The 21,501-nt window shown below is 38.0% G+C and overlaps 1 protein-coding gene across 1 annotated transcript; it reads right to left on the minus strand.

Annotated features, from left to right (window-relative positions):
• Positions 1-1,229: 1,229 nt before the first annotated feature.
• LOC114490315 (olfactory receptor 4F3/4F16/4F29-like) lies at positions 1,230-10,333 on the minus strand. Its single transcript, XM_028504290.2, has 2 exons — positions 10,242-10,333; positions 1,230-2,270 (listed from the first exon to the last, which is right to left on the minus strand). The coding sequence occupies exon 2, from the start codon at positions 2,231-2,233 to the stop codon at positions 1,295-1,297; it is 939 nt and encodes a 312-aa protein (XP_028360091.1). The 5' UTR covers positions 2,234-2,270; positions 10,242-10,333; the 3' UTR covers positions 1,230-1,294.
• Positions 10,334-21,501: the final 11,168 nt, after the last annotated feature.

Here is a 21,501-nt window from a genome sequence, read left to right on the forward strand (position 1 = left end):
CAGTAATATGGACAGAAGTCCTGATTGCCTCTAAGAATTTTTTTTCTACCTGAATCATGGCAACCATAGCTCTGCATTTGGGATCTGTTCTCAGAAAAGGCCAAGAGGGAAAAAAAAGGAAAAGATTTTCTTAAAAATAATCGTCACCTGCATGTGCATTGTTTCTTCAAGTTTGATTCCCTTCTATTATATGCCAGTGCATTTGTTACCTTTATTTTTTTTACTTTGGTAGTTTTCACTAATATATGATTTTCCAAGATTGTTTAGATGTAATTAAAGGGGAAAACAAGCTTCATTGGGCTTATGACATTTCATCAGCACTGGAAATCTCACACTTGCTTTTTCACAAAGCACTACAAAAGCTTCTGTAAGTTTGTGGTACAAATATTTGATTCATATCTCTCTCTGTCTATAATTATTCCAGCCACACATTTTGGATGCTTCCATGTAGTCCTAAAAACAATTTCAGATATATGGGAAGCACAATTCCACATATATAGGAGAGAAAAATAATAATTTGATGGACAGATGAATGAAAGAATGAAACACTAGATCCTGAATATGCACATGTATGTCAAGGAAACCAGTGGGTGTCATCAGTTTTGTCTTTTCAAAGTTCTTCCCAGAAGGGTTTACATCACAAATAGAAAAAAATATTGAGTGATCATGGTCACTTATATAAGACAATGAACAGCAAGAAAGGGAACAGAAAGGCAGGACAGAATGAAACAAGATTACTAATCCTCTAGTCTAAAATCAGGTTATTTATACCTATTCAAAGTATCTGAAGAGAAGACTCTTCTGTTCAACAAAATAACTATGTTTTCTGAACCATAAAGAGAAAGTGCATGCTTATAATGGTCTTGAATAACTTGAATGAGATATGAATGTTTTCCAACTTACAAAAAGAGTAAATGAAGGGGCATTATGGTTCAAAAGTGGTGACTATCAGTTGCAAGTGAATAATTAGCCCCTTGGTTGCCTCTAGAGACAGATTATGAGAAAATATATTGGTAAATTGAAAGACAATAATAACCCAAAAATCTTCAGAAAAACAAAAAGCAAAGAAACCAACAAGGAAGAAATTACTATAATTACTACATATATGTGCAACCCCATCTGAATCAACATAACTTTGGAATTAAAGTTTTATTTCTCTAAATATTCATTATTCTTAGGGAATAAGAGCCTTCATAAAGTGTCTGCTTATACAAGCCAATTACTGATACATTACAAAAACAACTCTAAAATCCCAGATGCTGGTTACATGATGATAATGACCTTATAACATTATTTATGAAATTTTTCTAACAATCACTAATTGTCTGAAAGACCTCTTTATTGCTGCCTTCATCTCCTTATTCCTAAATGTGTAGATGACTGGATTTAAAAAAGGAGTGAGCACAACATCAGACAGTGCAAGAAACTTGTCCATCTGTGAATTGGGGTGTGGCCATGTATAGATAAACATGACTGGGCCAAAGGCCAAAAGGACCACAGTGATATGAGCTGATAAAGTGGACAGAGCCTTGGGTGAACCACCTGAGGAATGTTTCCAAACAGTAACCAGGATGAAAATGTAGCCAATGACAAGTGCAAAGAAAGAGACAACACAAATTAAACCATTGTTGGCAATGACTATGAACTGCAATCTGTAGGTGTCTGTACAAGCCAGTCTGAGGAGCCGAGGAAGGTCGCAGTAAAAGCTGTCCAGTATATTAGGACCACAGAAGGGCAAGTTAACAATAAGTGCTAGTTGGAACAATGAGTGACTGATGCCAAATGCCCAGGCAGAAGCCATAAACAAAATGCACATCCGTGGGCTCATGATGGTCAGGTAGTGGAGAGGCTTGCAAATGGCCACATATCTGTCAAAAGCCATGGCGATGAGCAACATTATCTCTGTAACACCAAGGAAGTGGATGAAGAAGATCTGAGCAATACATCCTCTAAAAGAGATGACTTTACGCTTTCTGAAGAGGTCATAAATCATCTTGGGGCCGGAAACGGAGCAGACTCCCAAGTCAATGAAGGAGAGGCTGGCCAGTAGAAAGTACATGGGGGTGTGTAAATGAGGATCAGTGGTCACAGAAAACATAATGAGGATGTTCCCAGTCATGCTTGCCACATAGAGCACAGAGGAAAACACCAGGAGGACAAGCTGGATCTCCCATGAATGGGTGAGTCCCAGAAACACAAACTCAGACACAACTGAGTGATTTCCCCCTTCCATTTATCCACCCACTGGGCTGTGGCTGAAATTATGGGCACTAAGAAAGTAAGAAAGAAATGATGATTATTCTGGATGATAGTGGTATTAATTATTTGTGTTGCCCTATTCACCCTAACAATGAAAACTATCTGGTTATCCAATTCTTCACAGTTGCAAGATGATGATGATGATGGTGGTGGTGGTGGTGGTGGTTGGTGGTGGTGATATAAACATAAGTGAAGAGATCATATCATGATTGTAACTAGCAGCATAATCTCTTATGGACTAAAATTATAGGGGAATTAGGCAAGTACCTGCAGCAAGAAACAGAACATACAAGCAAGAAAGTATACTTACTTGCAAAAGGAGAGAGACAGTTAGTGGAAATCAATTCATTTCATTACCTCCAAAGGGAAATTAGATTATTATGCATATTATATCTTACCCTGCTTTCCATTAAAAAAAATTTCACCTCCCTTTCATGGCCATTTTTTATATTCTTCTCTCCATACAATAGCACAGGGTTTATACTTATAGCACAGGGTTGGGGGAGAACTGTTGCTATTCAGTGGATCATTCTCTAGGAATAAGAGTTTCTGAAACGTGAGATGGGACTGAATTAAGAAGAAACAAATGATAGAATAGGATGCAGACTGAGTTTGAGATCGATGAAACTAGGCAATATTCACATCAGAACTAGGCAGGTGTAGTCAAAGAGGAAGTATATGGGCCTTATTGAAGATAGAATTTCATTCTCTTTCAAGTCAGATTAGGTTCACTTCTCTTCCAAATATTCCAATGTTTTTTCATTGTGGAAAAAATACATGATATAATATTTACTGTATTAACCTTTTTTAAGCATCTACTTCAGTAGTATGCAGTATTTTGACACTGTTGTGGAAAGATCTTCAGAATGTTTCCATTTTGCAGCTCTGACACTTTATACCCATTAAACAACAACATCCTCTACCCATCCCCCAGCCCCTGGTAATCACCAGTCTACTTCGTTTCTATGAATTTTCCTTTTTTAGATATCTCATATAAGTGGGATCGTGGTGTATTTGTCTTTCTGTGACTTGCTTATTTCACTTACCATACTATCCTTAGTGTTCACCCACTGAAGCTTACCATTTTTTAAAGTTCTACCAAAATTGTACAGAGCATTCTACTGGCCACACTATTCAATAATTCTCTAGAGGCTACACTTGGCCCTGAAAGGCTTTTACCCAAGACTAGGATATAGAAAAATATTTGGGAATTTACCCTACTTTCTGCTACAGCATATGCCTATATTGCCACAGAGAATGTTAAATACATCTGCAAACAGCTTCTATGCATTCACATATATTAAGGTGCCTATGACCAGCACTTGAAAACATTGAAATATTAAGTTTTGCTTCACCAGGGCCTCCGCCTCACCCACCTACTCCCTTTTCCAGTTCAGTGGTGCCTCCATCCTTTTAAGGTATTCAGTCCTTCCCTTTACTGTAACCTGCTCTCATATTTGAACCACCTTGGTTATTGATCTGAAATTCATGTATGTATTTGTACCTTCAAGGTCACTTGTACTTTTAAGCTGTAGCCCATTTTGAAATCAAAGGAATGTCAAATAACAATATAAGGGAGCAAAACAGAATTTTCTCCTTAGCTTGATCACGTGTACCTAAAGTTGATACTGAAAGGTTGTTGCCTTTTTAGTTTGGAGTATGTTTGTGTATGGAAGGGGAGCAGATGATGGGGTGGAGATGATTGCATTTCTCTGTGTCCAAATACCCAACATAGTCAATTCCATGTAGAGGGTGAACCCTGAACACAGCTCCTGAAGTTTTATGCCCTTAGAAGGTGCTGGAATGCAGAACAACAGGTTTACTGATATTCTTGTTCTTTTGCAGAGTCAGCTCCAGAAAACTGAAGAATCTTTTCACCAAAAAATGCATGTCAAGTTGATGTTCTCATGTATCCTAAAACACCCTTCTGCCCCCAAACTTCCAGAAGTTCTCACTATGACCTGACCCCAATTCTGACTCACCACTACTAAGCCGAGTCTCTCCATACAAAACAAAATCAAATCTCTTTACTCTCAATTTCTCAGCCTACAACCCAGTGTTCAGAGGCACATTTCTTTAGTCTCATGTTCTTCAGTCATCAGAAATCTGTCAGTCTGAGCTGGGGAACAGGGAACCACCTATGCTCTTCATCGTGGGAGGCATAGATATGCTGAAGAGGACTGGGAGGTAAAAAAAAAAAGCATGGGTGAGTGACTGGGGGCACTGGGAGAGGGCCAGAGACATCCAGAAACTGATGAAAAATGTGGAGACTTTTCTGGGGGAAAATAAGTACCCAATAGAATCATATCAACACTTCAAATTAAGAAGAGCCTGGTCCAAATTGAACATTATTTAGATGAAAAATCTGAGACTCATTAACGTAAGCTGAATTGCTCATAGTCACAGTAGTGCCAGAACTGGGGACCACAGCCCAGGTCTCTGGATTCCTAGTACAGAAATTACAGATCCTGTAGAAAACAACTTAAGAAAGAAGAGTAAAAATCAAACTTAAAAATGTGATTTTTGTTAGGAGAATTCAAGAGTTAAAGATTGGCTTCAGTCATACTTGATAAGCTTCAGTGATTAATGTATAGGGAAAGCTGTTTTTCCAGGAACTGGAATGCCTGACCTTGTGACTCCAAGAGATCCAGAAGCAATTCATCCTTTGTGCCCCAGGAGGTCTTCAAGCTATGGAGATGATATCAGCACCATTGTGCATCAGGGATGGAACCCCAGTGATATAGATAAAGAATTGTTGATCAACAGATAAAGATGTACTAGGAAAATCATGACTGTACTGCAATTCTATCCAATTAACTGTTTTTCCAAATCCTTACCTACCCTTTCTTCTTGTGAAATGGACAGCTTGAGATGAGATGTTCAGATGGATTTTGAGGGTACATAACCCACCATCTTCTCATGTTGCCAACATCTGCATAGACTGAACACCTATAAAGGTGATATCCCTGTCTCTTCTTATTGGTTCTGGTAGTGATAGGCAGCACGAATGCCAATTTTTCCAGTTTCAATTTCTTAAAACTGACACTAAATACCAGCAATTATAAAAACTACATATTATTAGCACTAAATTATTCAGTATGACAACTTAACTAGATACAACAACAAAACAAATGAGTAATTAAATGTTAGAAAACTGTAAACTGTACACAGAAACAAGAATATTCATTACAACCATACTTTAATTGTTCACTCTTCTTATTTTGGTGTTTATTTGGAAGTATATAACAATAGGAAATTTGAGGGACTGTTTGTTATTGCACCATTATTTCTGCTTTTCTATCTTTTACTCTCCTCAAAAGTAAATAAAGTTTCTCAATTATGTTATAAAGCTTTTTGACATTTTCAGTTCATAATGGTCAAAAGGTGTTTTTCTGACTAACTTCTATAAGTCACAAACTCAATAAATCATTGTAGACATAAAATGTGCACATAATAGCTACAATAAAAGGGAAGTATACAATATATACAATGTAAACAATAGAAAAAATTACTTCTTGAATGTGTGAGAAAAAAGCAATAGATCTTCAAAGAAAAGACAAGTATCATCTAGAGAGGTAAGGGATTTCAGAAAGAGGATGGAATGAGATCTATTCTTTTAAATATGAGTGGTAAATACCTTGATCTGTAATGAGTAGTCTTCTGCTATTAACATAATGGTTGAAAATTTTCATTTGTATATCATCCAGAGTTTATAACTAGATGGCAAGTTAGAACTTCATCCTGAAATTCTCCTTTCAGAATGAGAGGAGACTCCAGTGCTCTCCTTTCACCAGCAGCTTTTCAAGTAGGTTCCACATGCAGAGTAGAACATTTCTCATCTCAAAATTTATAGTAATCATAATGAATAATCTCTATCCAGAGGCACCCCACCCTCCATAACATACATCTTGCTTAGAGACAGGAGGAGACTTTCCTCTGCAAAACTACATCCAACACTCAACTCATTGTCATGAAGTGTGTCAATATTCTGAGGTAGAGAGGAATAAGGATAATAAAAAGTGGAAAGAGAATATAAAAAGGAAAAAGACACCAGGAAAAGAAAAATTAGAAGAGATATGCACTATGATACTAAAAAGAAGAGTAAAAAATGAGGCACACAAGGACAGAGGACAAAGTTCAGAAGGGTTCAGATAAAAGTAAGTAGGAGGATCCAGCTCCCATGTCTAGTGATTCGTTCAAATAGGTAAACTCCTTCAGTAACTGCCCAGCCAGGATCACACAATTTCTATAGATAGTAATGAATGGAAAATTGCTTTTGAAAATGCAGTACAAATGTAAAGGTAAATACATTATTGCTGTTGCTCTCATTTCAGAAGACTACAGTAGAGCTGTGAGTAGCTTGAGCTTTCAAGTATATCAGGCTTATTTTAAAATCCAGGCTCTACTACTTACTTTCTATATGAGCATGAGAAAGTTCCTGAACCTCCCAGAGCCTCAGTTTCCTCATTCGTGAAAGGAGATAACACCTCCCTTGCAGGGTGTGATGGGAACTAGGTGACATGATAAATGTAACTCATACCTAATGCAGAACCTACCACAATGTGGAGCACAATAAATGGTACCTGGTACATGGGAGGGACCAGCCAGCTCTATGTCCCAGTTTTCAATTCCAGGTATTAAAAAGTTTTTAATTCAGAATCCATTATTCTAAGATGATTAAGTGGTGCTGCTTTTAAGTTAGGTTTTCATGTCTGTGCTGGTGTCCAGTGGCTTGAAAGTCTTCATTAGGAATATTTCCATTAGAATTATTTTGCTGCTCAGTGAAGATTCTGTTCAGGGCTTCCTTTGCAAGAAGTCTGTGCTCTGACACATAGTTATACTGTGTCATTTCCCCAATTGCCCCTCTCCCTGCAGCCAAAGCCACAGAAGAACTCTCAAAAAAACTATTTTGATGCATTTCCTGACCAACTCAGATAACACTGGTCATTTGAAACTTTTGCAGAAGCAGGAGAGGGTTGCCCATGGAATTTCCAAAGGAGGCAAATTCTCAAATACATGGCTCTCAGTAAATAAGACATTTGCAAAAAACAAAAATTACTTCAAAACTACCATCTTTTTTCAAGATCTACTTAATATTCTTTAGCCATAGCTTTTCCTAACCCTGGACAAATGTAAAACACATTGACAGTTTATACATGTCAAATAGCCAATTATGGAGACAGCTGGTAACTAAGCCTAATGTAGTCTTAGTTCTGTTTATTCTTGTTCTGCCATGTCTTCTTATTTATTTTATTAATTAACATGTATTTACTGGGTATCTCTTCTGTGCTAGTTGCTTAGAAAGACATTGCATATCTAACATGGTCAGTGAATATCCAACAAGTACAGTAAAATGAGTGCCACAGACAGGAATACATGAGCAAAGTGGAAGAAGCAAACTACAACTCTGGTAGAGAAGCCAAATGGTAAATGTGGCACTGAGAAGAGCTATTATAATATTTATAGATAAATTTGGAAGAATCATATCAAACAGATGATAATATGAGAAATGACAAGTAAGTCTAAGATGCTCTGGGATAATGGTGAGAAGTGCAAGTTGCCTGGAGAATGGAAACCGTTTAAAACAGCAGTGGTAAATATGAGGAGAAAAAAAGCTGAAACTCACTTTTTTCAAAGAAACCTGACCTCAGCCTCTAACTTAAGATAATTGAGCATTGTTTCAAAAAAAAAAAGGAAGCAAAGACTGGGGAGCAAGGAATCGATGAGACCCATGCTTAAGGAATGTGACTTATTTCAGTGCCATGGATAAACTGGAAAGAAGGGGCAAAAAAGAAAAGCCCCATTGAGACACTGCTGTAATTGAATGAATCTGACCAGAGAAAATCTTTACCAGCTTACCCAAACCATCTCTATCCTTAGAACAGAGAAATGTTGCTTTCTGATTTTCTCACTATCTTCATTCCCCTCACCTGCCTGGTTTGCCAAGGGGACTAAGACATCATTGTTGCTAAGATTCAGTTATTAGTCCCCCCAAAACTCAACCAGATCCTACTCAGTGTCATTGCAGACACACACACAAATACCTGTGTGAAACAGTGTCACAGTAAGAAAGGAAGGTAATTACAGTCCCTAGGGACAATGACCAAGTGATGCTTCAGAGATGCTGGGTTGCCAAACTGAGAATACTTGACCTGGAGAGTCATTGCCTATAACCATTTTGGTTTTTCCAGTGTAACTAAAGAGGGAGGCTGTTAATGAGAAGAAAAAAGAGGTTTGTGACTTCCTCTTGAAAAAGAGGCTTTCTGCCACATTCTAGAACTCTTTTTATTATATAGTGACTGCAATGCACTCCACAGCAAAATTTAAAGTAATTTTAGAAATCATTTTACAATGACTTCAATAGTACATATTCATCATTTGAAAATACAGAAAAGTATTTTTAAAAACTTGACAAAATTTTTGAGTTTTCTTTAAAAATAAAAAGTATTTTAAAGTGTGAAAATATCGTGATTTTGGTAAAAAGTATTTTAAAGTGTGAAAATAAAGTGATTTTGAAAATCAATCATTTTGCATGCATATTACTTGACTGAATGCTCAAAACAGCAATGAAGAGTATTGTTATCACTGCATAATTCCAATCTATGTACAATATTAAACTAAATCATATGTCTAATAAAAGTAAGTTTTGTCTTTGAAACCAGAATTTAAAAAATCTTTCTTGTTCATCTCTACAGCACACCTCTGTGTCAAAGTACAGAATAATGTAATAATATTGTCCATGTCCATTTATTTTAGAAGCCAAAAACAAAATATCAGACAAGAACAACAGGAAAGAAAACTGACCACCCTATCACTTGTCAAAACAATAGGTACAGGATTCTAGCTTAAGAGGGAAGAGAAAATGTGTCCTTTCCCTTCTAAAGCTAAAGTAACAAAGATGTAGCCAAATCCTTACCTTTTGCATTGTAACTCTTCCTTCTTGTGCACTCAAGAACCACTCCAGGTTTTGCCCTCTCTATTCTATCTGTATCATCCACATCTCTCTTTATGTTATATCTATTTTTACATATCACCTGCTTTTTAAAAGCCCTGTTTCTGTGCACAACAATGAGAAACAAGGGGAAAAGAAATACCAAAGAAGTACTAGCTGTCCCTCTCATATGATACAAAGTGATCAAGAAGACACAGACTAAGAAAAAGGCAGGGACTTAGGGCCGGGATACGTATTATTGGTGGCATTAAAAGGAGTAGGTGAAGTCAAATAGTGAAGAGAGAATTAAGATTGTAGAGAGGTAAAGAATAAAGACAAAGTAGAGAAAACAAAATTACAAATGTCAAACAGTTTCAGTAATACAGACAAGGAAGTTTTGGAGGAAAAGTGGGAAAAAAAGGCAATGTGCTACACACAGAAGATGTGCAGAGTGGCAGAAATGTATAAACAGCTGAGATAAAGAAAGCTTCCCAGTAACTGTAAGAAACTTCTTGAAGGTGAGCATCATAAATTTGGACAAACGCCAGCTGGAATACATTTGTGACACCATTCAGGTGTGCTTAGGAACTTAATGAGAATTTCAGAAAAGTACATTTGTTTGACATATGAGCAGAATTGAATATCAAAAGAGACAGAAATCCATGGGCACTAAAGGTCACATTGAAATTGTTTGACCAAATTACCCTCTGGCCAATGCAGCAAGTGAGGTCAAAGATGAGCTACTGACATGCAGAGAAAGTGGAATATGGATCAGAGATTTTCAAAGCAGGGACAGTAATTGTCAGCTTACGGTAACCATTCTTTTCCCATATCTTTGTTCTTCTACCTGGATTCCCATTTCAAACATCAACTTCACCTTCCTTCATGTGCTTTTCTCTACACATTTGCCCTGAAACTTCATTCCTATATAATTTCTGCTTCTGCTCATTTTGTTACATTTTCCTCTCTGGAAGCAAGGAACCTAGAAGACTCTTCTTGGGACAGAGCAGAGCCCAACTGCCCTCCACCCCTCTTGTTCACCACCACCTACCTAACTGGCAACATCATCAGGGAGTCAGAGAAGTTCCACAACCCAAATTTTCTCCTGTGCATAAGCATTGCCCACATCCTCTCACCCACCCTCCCTAAGACTAGAGGCTATATAAAACACTGCTATTTTGAGGGAGGTGACTAATTAGCTATGGTAGAAGGTGGTGACCAAGTGATGTATTAGAGTTCTGGGATTCTCAGAATGAGATCATCGGGCCAAGGGAATAGTCTCATAGGATTTTGAAGAAGGGAGGGGTGTAAAATTTTCTTTTTTACATATTATTTATCTTTATTTTATGATATGACTCAGGGGAATATCTAAAAAAGAAGGAAGAAAATATTTTCTTATTTTTAAATACAAGAAGTCCAAAACTTTCCTACAAAAGCAGTTGTAGAACTTAGAAATATTGACACACTTTACTAAGTCTTCTCATGTGTTCAAGGGACCAAACAACAGGTAAGAGAAGCAGCCATGAGTGAACATGAAAGACTTACAATGATACTAACCCAGAACAGAAACAGGTTAGAAGACAGACAAGGTAGAAAACAGAGATGACGATGGAGAGATGTGTTCCCAAGCACTTTAATTCCTGGAGAAATATTGAAAACCATTATAAGAATTGCTAGAGTGCCACAAACTTGGAAAACATAAGATAATTCACCAATATACATTTAGCACAAGGACACAAAAACAAAAAGTGTGATAAGGTTATTTAATTCAAACTGATGCCCAAAATACAATTTCATTCCATTTTAATGATGAAAATAATAAAATAACATAAAAATCCATTTTAAATAATAAAGCATAAATTAATAATTGTAGACAGAAACCTTCTCCTACACTAGTAATTCAAATATCATAGAGACAGTACAAATCAAAAAAATAGAAAAAAATTATAATTCCTAAAGGAAGAAAATTAAATGTTCAGTAAATAGATAAAAATTACAAAACTTTGATATAAAAAGTTTGGAGTATATCCTTTCTACATTATAGGAAGGCAAAGTCTCTGAAGTATCACCTAGGAGAATGTTCTTCATTCACCCCACTCTTAAGCATTGATTAAAAACATAACGAGAGACATTGCAATTAAGAACAATCTGACAGTAACCAGAGGGGAGATGGGAGAGGATAATCGGGAGAAGGAAGGAAGGGTCCTCAGGAACAACTATAAAGGACACATGGACAAAAGCAAGAGGAGGTGGAAGTGGGAGAGGGAGGTGGGGATGGCTGGGGTCGGGGGTAGGGAATGCTGGGGGGTGGAGACAGACAACTGTACTGGAACTACAATAAAGTATTTTTAAAAAAATAAAAAGAAAATTTAAAAAAGAAAGTTACAGTTGGTCTCTCCAGAGATCAATATTAAACCAATTTTATAAGAAAGAATAACATAATGCTTAAAAATCCAGCCTCTGGTACTAGACTGCCTAGGTTTAAACTCAAGTATATGAAGGGGGACCCACAGAACACAGTATTTTTATTTATTTTTTAACAATTGTGTATTTATTCTTACATGTTGAAACTTCAGTCACCTTGCAGGTGCTCTCCATATGATGCACTACACCTACCAAGACTTTTTTCCACTGCTCAGAACAGTTTTGGTAACCGAGTTGGGGGAGGAAGGGGATAATGGGACAACGAAGAGGCAGGGTCACCAAGGAACCTATATAAGGGGACCATCAATAAAGACAACAGGAGGGGGGGCAGAGAGTAATGGGGGGATGGGACAACTATAAGTGCACAACAACAAAAAAAGGAAAAAAGTTTTTGAACTCATCAGTTTTGATGCTTTTTAGTGCTTTTGACATTTTTTGTTTCACTTCTTCCACATCAACAAAATGTTTCCCTTTGAGGACTATTTTCATCCAGGGAAACAACAAAAACAAAATCTCCAGAGAGTCCTAAGATGGTGGCTTAGTTGGAGGAATCGTGAACCCCTTCCTCTGTGCAGGGGAGAAAAACTCATAGATTCATGGAGGAAAAGAGCAAGGGGCATAGGATATCAAAATGTTTATGAAAACAGAGCATTGAAAATTGTAAGGGACATTGAAAAGCCAGACGGTAAGGAGACTGCTTCAGGACAACAGGGACCCAGGGATCAGCATGGGAACCAGAGGGGTTGCAGCCCCCAGACCCGGTGCTCCTAGGTCTGCCTCAGGGCACCCGGGAGAGCAGACTTGCTGCTCCCTCCCCAGACAATGGGGATTGAGCAACTCCAAGAGAGACCTTGTTGCTTGAAGGCACAGAGAGGGGAGTTGGACTGGGAGACAGTCTCTCAGGGCTGCTGGCACCCAAGCATAGCCCTGGGAAGGGTGAGTGCCCCCAGCCAGTGTGACCAGAGGCAGCCTGGACAGGCTCCGGTGCCCCCAGCCCCGTGGGACTGTTGATCTGTAGAAAACACAGACCTCACAGCCCTGAATAAGGAAAGGGCGCGGGGGGAGGGGTTTGCTGGTTTCTGGACCCTGTGGTAGTGAACTTGGGGAAGCACGTGCCCCTTTGGGACTCCCGACTCTCACGCTGTGAACCCGGAAGGGACGCCATGCTTTGGGGGTTCCTGGAACTGGCAAAGGGGAAATTGGTGGAAATGTGAGCCCCTTCGCAATCCCTGGAGCTGGCACCGTGAACCCAGAAAAGTCACGGGTGCTTCCCAAGAACACAGAGCCCGCTGCGGTGAAATTTGGGGGAAGGGCGCGTCTCCTAGCGATCATCAGGAGCTTGCACTATGAACCTGGAAAAGACACAGGAGCTCTGCAGGGCCCCGGAGCCTGGGAGACCACGGCAGTGAGCTCCAGAGAGCGTGCTTGGGATCGCCTAGGCTTCTGCAGGGGGAAGTCGGATTGGCTCTGGGGAGAGCACCCTGCTGGCCATGGAGACAGTACCTGGGAGACTGACTGAGTTTTGACTGGGAAGACTGATAAGCATTCAAAAGGCCCTTCAGCCTGCTAAAGCCAGCAAGACCAGAAAAACTGGTCTGGCCAGTTAGAAAACAACAAGAGGTTGGGTTTTTTTGGTTTTTGTTTTTTGTTTTGCTTTTTTTTTTTTTTTTGGCCTTTTTTTTTTTTGCTGTTGTTGTTTGATTGTTTGATTTTATCTTGTTTTTTTAAGTGACTTTTTATTTTTTAATTCTTAGTATTTTTATATCTCTCAATTCCTTATGTTTCTCTTCCTTTCATCCTAGTATTATTCCTTCCACTCCAAATTTATGTCTCCTGCATTCCACCGTCTGCTTTTTTCCCTTATTTTTTCTGAGCTTGCAATATACTGCAAATTTGTATTATCTTTTTCTCACTTTTCTGACATTTTTTATTTTAATAATATTTTGGTATTCTTTTTCTTTCTGTATAATCTTCTTTGCTTGGCTGGTTATACTGTCATTTGATAGGTTCCCCCTGTTATCTCAGTCACAGTGTGTTGATAATTTACTATCCTTCATGTGTGTTCCATTAGTACACCTCTCAAGGTTCTATACTCCTTATTCTTGTTATCTAGATCTCATAGATTCTGCCACATGATTGTTGCTTTAATATTACTGTAAATAACACCTAGTTCATACAATTGTAAATACTACTCAACACCCCTACCTGATCTCAGCCTACTTTGCAATTTCCTGAACTATATTATCGTGGGGGTTGTCTCTATTCTTTTACACACTGCTCTTATTTACTAATCTTTATTCACACCCTACCTCAGAATCTGACCTCCCACAGCCTCACAGCTTTCTAGATACAACTAACAATCCTTTCGACCCCAATAAGAGTCTTATCTTCTTTCCATCCTTCCTAAAATGTGGCTAGTGGGGGGGAAGATCACGGTTAACACTATAAGTAGCCAAAGGATATCCCATCTCTTCTATACTGACTGTTACTGTAAATATCATAGAATACTGTCTTACTATCTTAAACCGTTTTGCCTTACTCCTCCAACTGATCACAAAAAAGAGTAGGGAGAAGCTGTGAACACCAGGATACATGAAGGAGACTGCACCGCTGAATCTCACAGGTATTCTACCACAGAAGTTTATACCATAATCACAGGGAACAAGAACAGATCAATTTAAGAAACAGAGGCTAACAAGAAGAGTCTCATGAACAATGAGAAAACAAAGAAACAATCCCCAAATGAAGGGAAAGGAGGAAGCCACAGAAAAAGTGCTAAATGAAATAGAGGCAACTCAACTATCAGATATTGAGTTCAAAACAATGATTATTAGGAAGCTCAATGAACTTACAATGAGCTACCAGAAACTAGAGGGAAGCTACAACGATCTCACTGCAAACTATATCAAAATGAAAAAGGAAATAGAAACTATCAACAAGGGCCAAGAGGAAATGAAGAATACAATTTCTGAACTGAAGAACACAGTAGAAGGAATGACAAGCAGGATCAATGAAGCAGAAGACTGGATTAGCAAGTTGGAGGACAAAGTAGAAAAGAACACTCAGAAAGAGCAAGAAAAGGAAAAGAGGCTCAGAAAGAATAAAGAGGGATTAAGAGAAATGCAAGACAATATGAAATGTAATAATATCCATGTAATAGGGATTCCAGAAGGAGAAGAAGAAGACCAAGGGATAGAAAACTATTTGAAAAAGTAATGATGGCAAGCTTCCCTAATTTGATGAGAGAAAAAAGTCACACAAATCCAGGAAACACAGAGAGTCCTAATCAAGAGGAACCCAAAGAGGCCCACCTCAAGACATCATAATTAAATGGCAAAATTTCAAGACAAAGAGAATATCAAAGGCAGCAAGGAAGAAACAGGAAGTGACATACAAGGGAGCCCCAATAAGGCTAACAACTGACTTCTCATTGGAACCACTCCAAGCCAGAAGAGAATGGCAAGAAATATTCCAAGTAATGAGAACCAGAGGTCTGCAACCAAGGCTACTTTACCCAGCTAGGCTCTTAATCAAGATGGAAGACCAAATAAGAACATTCCTAGACAAAAGAAGCCTAAAAGAATACACCTCTACTAAACCAGCTCTGCAAGAGGTGCTAAAGGAACTGCTTTAAGGAAAAGAAGGAAAAGAGAGAGAGAGAGGAACACACATACATAAAAGGCAATGAATAAGTATCTATCAATAATAACCTTAAATGTAAATGGATTAAATGCTCCAATCAAAAGACATAGCATAGCTGAATGGATAAGAAAACATGACCCACACATATACTGCCTACAAGAGACCCACCTCAAGATAAAAGACCTGCACAGGCTGAAAGTGAAGGGCCAAAAACAAATTTTCCAAGCAAATGGACAGGGGAAAAAAGCCAGGGTAGCAATACTCATATCAGACAAAATAGACTTCCAAAAAAGACCCATAAAGGGAGACCCAGAAGGTTACTTCATAATACTCAAGGGAAGAATCCACCAAGAAGACATAAATATTGTAAATATATATGTACCCAACATAGGAACACACAAATACATAAAGAAAATCTTAGAGGACTTCAAGAAAGATATTGACAACAACACAATTATAGTGGGGGATTTTAACACCCCACTGTCAAAAATGGACAGATCTTCCAAACAAAATTTCAACAAAGATATAGTGGCATTGAACAATAACCTAGTTGAAATGGACTTAACTGATGTATACATAGCCCTCCATATCAAAGAAGCCAAATACACATTCTTTTCAAATGTACATGGAACATTTTCAAAGATGGGCCACATGATAGGACACAAAACAAGCCTCAAAATTTTCAAGAAAATTGAAATCATACCAAGCATTTTCTCCAATCACAAGGGACTGAAGCTAGAAACCAACCCCAAGGGAAAAAAACCCCAAACACTCAAAATCATGGAGATTAAATAGCATGGTATTAAACAATGAATGGATCAAGAATGAAATTAGGGAAGAAATCAAAAGGTTTCTGGAAACAAATGAAAACAAACTCACAACAACCCAAAACTTATGGGACACAGCCAAGGCAGTCCTGAAAGGGAAGTTCATACCGATACAGGCATACCTAAAAACGACAGAAACATTTCAAACAAACAACCTAACCCTACATCTACAAGAACTCAAAGAACAACAACAAAGACAACACAGAGCAAGCTGAAAGAAGGAAATAACCAAGATCAGAGCAGAATTAAATGACATAGAGACTATTCTAAGGATCAATGAATCCAAGAGCTGGTTCTATGAAAAGATAAACAAAATTGACAAGCCTTTAAGCAGACTCATCAGGAAAAAAAGAGAGAAGACCCAAATAAACACAATCAGAAATGAAAGAGGAGAGATTACAACAGATAACACAGAAATACAAAAGATTGTAAGAAATTACTACAAAGAACTGTATGCCAAAAAATTTGAAAACCTAGGTGAAATGGACAGATTTCTAGAAAAACATAATCTTCCAAAACTGAATGAAGAAGAAGCAGAAAGCCTGAACAGACCAATAACAGCAGATGAAATTGAAGCAGTAATCAAAAAACTCCCAACACACAAAAGCCCTGGACCAGATGGTTTCACAGGAGAATTCTACAAAGCATTTAAGGAAGAGCTAACCCCTATCCTTCACAGACTATTCCAAAAAATCCAAAAAGATGGGAGTCTCCCAAACTCTTTTTATGAGGCCAACATCATCCTAATTCCAAAACCAAATAAAGACACAACAAGGAAAGAAAACTTCAGGCCAATATCACTGATGAACATTGACGCTAAAATCCTCAACAAAATACTGGCAAACTGCATCCAACAATACATTTAAAAGATCATACACCATAACCAAGTGGGATTCATTCCAGGGATGCAAGGATGGTTCAATATTTGCAAGTAAGTAAATGTAATACATCAAATGAACAAAAGCAAAGACAAAAACCACATAATCATATCAATTGATGCAGAAAAAGCATTTGATAAGGTACAGCACCCATTCATGATAAAAACACTCGGCAAAGTGGGAATAGAGGGAGCATTCCTCAACATAATGAAGGCCATATATGAGAGACCTTCAGCCAACATCATTCTCAATGGGCAAAAATTAAAACCTTTTCCATTAAGATCAGGAACAAGGCAAGGCTGTCCACTTTCACCACTTCTATTCAATATAGTACCGGAAGTTTTAGCCACAGAAATCAGACAAGAAAAAGAAATAAAAGGCATCCAAATTGGAAAGGAGGAAACAAAACTGTCACTGTTTGCAGATGACATGATAGTGTACACAGAAAATCCTATAGACTCCACCAAAAAATTTCTTGACCTAATAAATGAGTTTGGCAAAACAGTGGGATACAAAGTCAATATCCAGAAATCAAAGGCAGTCCTGACACCAACAAGGAAACAGCAGAACCAGAAATCAAGAAAAAAATCCCATTTGAAATAGCAAAAAGAAAAAGAAAATACCTAGGAATAAACCTAACCAAAGAGGTAGAAGACCTGTATGCAGAAAACTACATACCACTGAGGAAAGAAATCAAGAAAGACACAAACAAATGGAAACATATATCATGTTCATGCAGTGGAAGAATTAATATCATCAAAGTGTCCATACTACCCAAAGCAATTTACATATTCAATGCAATACCTATTAAAGTACCAATGGCTTATTTCACAGACATAGAATAAACACTTCAAAAATTTATATGGAACCATAAACAACCCCAAATAGCTCCTGCAATTTTGAGAAAGATGAGTAAAGTAGGATAGATCACAATGCCTCACACTAAACGATACTGCAAGGCCACTGTAATCAAAACAGCCTGGTACTGGCATAAAAATAGGCACATGGACCAATGAAACAGAGCAGAGAGCCCAGAAATAAACCCAAGTCTCTATGGTCAATTCATATTTGACGAAGGAGGAAGCAACATAAAATGGAGTAAAAATAGCCTCTTTAACAAATGGTGTTGGGAGAACTGGACAGCCACATGCAAAAAAAAATGAAACTCAAGTACCAACTTACACCTTATACAAAAATAAATTCAAGGTGGATAAAAGACTTAAATATAAGTCATGATAGCATTAAAGTCCTAGAAGGGAACGTAGGTAGGAAAATCTCAGATATTTCACACAGAAACTTTTTTACTGACATGTCCCCTAGAGCAAGGGACATAAAGGAAAGAATAAACAAATGGGACCTCATCAAAATAAAAAGCTTCTGCACAGCTAAAGAAAACAGTATCAAAATAAAAAGAGAACCAACTGTATGGGAAAACATATTTGCCAATGATACCTCAGACAATGGTTTAATCTCCAAAATATATAAAGAACTTACATGACTCCACTCTAAGAAGACAAGCAACCCAATTAAAAAATGGGCAAAGGACTTGAACAGCCACTTCTCCAAGGAGGACATACAGATTTTCCTAAGACACATGAAACAATGTTCAATATCGCTAGCTATAAGAGAGATGCAAGTTAAAACTACAGTGAGATACCACTTCACACCAGTCAGAATGTCCATCATTAACAAAGCAACAAACAACAGGTGTTGGAGAGGTTGTGGAGAAAAGGGGACCCTAGTGCACTGTTGGTGGGACTACAGACTGGTACAACCACTATGAAAAGCAGTATGGACCTTCCTCAGAAAACTAAAAATGTACCTGCCTTTTGACCCAGCAATTCCACTTCTGGGACTATATCCTAAAAAAAACTAAAACACCCTGGCTGGCATATCTCAGCGGACTGAGCGTGGGCTGTGAACCAAAATGTCGCAGGTTCGATTCCCAGTCAGGGTACATGCCTGGGTTGCAGGCCAGGACCCCCAGCAACTGCACATTGCTGTTTCTCTCTCTCTCTCTATCTCCCTCCCTTCCCTCTCTAAAAATTAAAAAAAAAAAAAAAACCTAAAAAAAAGCACTAAAACACTAATACAGAAGAACCTCATAGCAGCACAATTTACAATAGCTAGGGGCTGGAAGCAGCCTGGATGCCCATCAGTAAATGAATGCATCAAAAAACTATGGTACATGTACACAGTGGAATTCTATGCAGCAGAAAGAAAGAAGGAGCTCCTACCTTAGGCAACAACTTGGATGGAGCTGGAAAGCATCATGCTAAGCGAAATAAGCCAGGTAGTGAAAGAAAAATGCCATATGGTCTCATCTTTAACAGGAACCTAAACAACAAAACAAAGAAACAAGCAAAACACAAGCAAACACACTGAAATAGAGGACAGGCTGACAGTGAACAGAGGGGAGAGAAGAGGGAATTTCAGGAGAGAATGGGAAGGGTTTACAGGAACAAATTTAAAGGACATATGGACAAAAACTGGGGGGGGGGGGAGGTAATGGATACCCCAATACCCCAAAGTCTCTTGGGGAGAGAGCAGGTGAATAGGGAGGATAGGGCACAGGGGTGATGCCATTTTTTAGTCTAAGACTGCTGAACAGAGACTTTGGGAACTAAAAACTGAAAGTGCCAACATTTCTATTAAAAAAACAAACAAACTGCAAACTGTGAGTTCACTGTGGGCAGGTGAACTAATAAATCACCCAGCATGAAATGGGAAAATGCTTCCAAAGAGTCTTAAAAAATTCACTGAAGCCAAATGCAGCCTCTCACAACACCACCAGCTCGTACACTGATACACATGGGTTCCTACCACACTCACCTAGTGGGAGAAGCCTGTACTACAAGGGGCCCACCCTCCACAAGATAAGGTCTGGAGGAATCTTCCCTCATACCATTACTTACATTAGACAAGTTGTTTTAACACTTGTGTGCTCCATCTCCCAATCTGTAAAGGGGGATGATAATCATGTCTATCTCAAGGATTGCTATTGAGATTAAATAAGTTAGCACAGGTAAAGTTAATAGGAGGGTCTGATTGTAGAAGGATGCCTGCACTACATTTACCTACACCACCATCTTGACTGGAAGCCTTGGCATATAATTTTTCATAGGAATCATTATGACTCTTTACATTTCTGTGGTATCATTTGTAATGTCTCCTATTTCACATTAAAAATTCTACACTTTTGCTTTTTCATCCCCCAACACTCTTTATATTATTGATTTCACAATTTACATTTTTTGATGTTGTGTATCCATTATATTAATTTGATTAATTACTCATCTTTCTTTTGTCTTTTAACTTTATTAATGGTTGGAAAGTGATTCATGCACCATCATCACAGTATGAGCCTAGTCTATATTTAACTATATATTTACCTTTACTAGTGAGTTTTATACTTTTATATTTTTTCACTCAATCAGTATCTTCTTGTTGCAGTTTGAAAAACTTTCTTTAGCATTTACTATAAGGCAAGTCTAGTAGTGATGAACTCCCTCAGTTTTGTCTGGGAAAAGCTTTATCTCTCCTTTATTTCTGGAGGACAGCTTGCCATGTATAGCATTTTTCTTTGGCACTTTTTCTCTTTAAACCTTAAAATATATCATCTAATCCCACTTCTTCATGGCACTGCAAGCTTTCTGCTGAAAAATCCACTGACAGTCTTCTGGGAACTTCCTTGTATAAGAAGAGCCACTTTTCTCTTGCTGCATTCAAAATTCTCTCTTTGTCTTTCCTATTTGGCAATGTGGTTATAATGTGTCTCACTGTAAATCACTTTCATTTCAACTTCTTTGGAGTCCTGTGGCCTTCTGATTCTGGACATTGATTTTCTTCCCAAGATATAGGATGTTTTCAGCCATAATTTCTTAAAATAGGCTTTATACTCCTTTCTCTCATCTCTCATCTCTCATCCCTGGATCTACCATGACATATATTTTAGTTTTCTTAATGGAGGCTCATAGTCCCTTAGGCTTTGTCCACTCTTAACATTCATTTCTCTTTCTGCTCCTCTTACCAGTATCAATGCAATGACATAGCTATAGGTTCATTGATTCTTTCTTCTCCTTGATCAATTCTGTTTCTGGAGCCTTTCTGGTGAACTTTTCAGTTCCATTATTGTATTATTCAACTCCAGTATTTCTGTTTGACTCCTTTTTCTACCATGTCTATCTGTTTGTTGATATTCTCATTTTGTTCAAATATTGCTTTCCTGATTTCACTTAGCTGCCTCTAATGTTCTCTTGTAACTCAATGATCTTTCTAAAATGACTATTTTGACTTCTTTTTCAGGCAATACACAGATCTCCATATCTTTAGGATTGGTTACTGAAGATTTCTTTTCCTCCTTGAGTTGTGACATGTTTCATGATCCTTTATGTTCCTTGTAGGTTTGCTTTTTTGTCAATGTATTACAGCTTCCTCTCCCAGTCTTTATGAGCTTGTTTGCACCAGGAGAGACCTTCACCAGTCAACAGTGCTCAATATGAAGAAAGATCCTTCAGACTGTATGCTTTAAAGAAATGGA

The sequence above is a fragment of the Phyllostomus discolor genome, chromosome 1 (genome assembly GCF_004126475.2).
Source record: "Phyllostomus discolor isolate MPI-MPIP mPhyDis1 chromosome 1, mPhyDis1.pri.v3, whole genome shotgun sequence".
Taxonomy (NCBI): Eukaryota; Metazoa; Chordata; class Mammalia; order Chiroptera; family Phyllostomidae; genus Phyllostomus; species Phyllostomus discolor.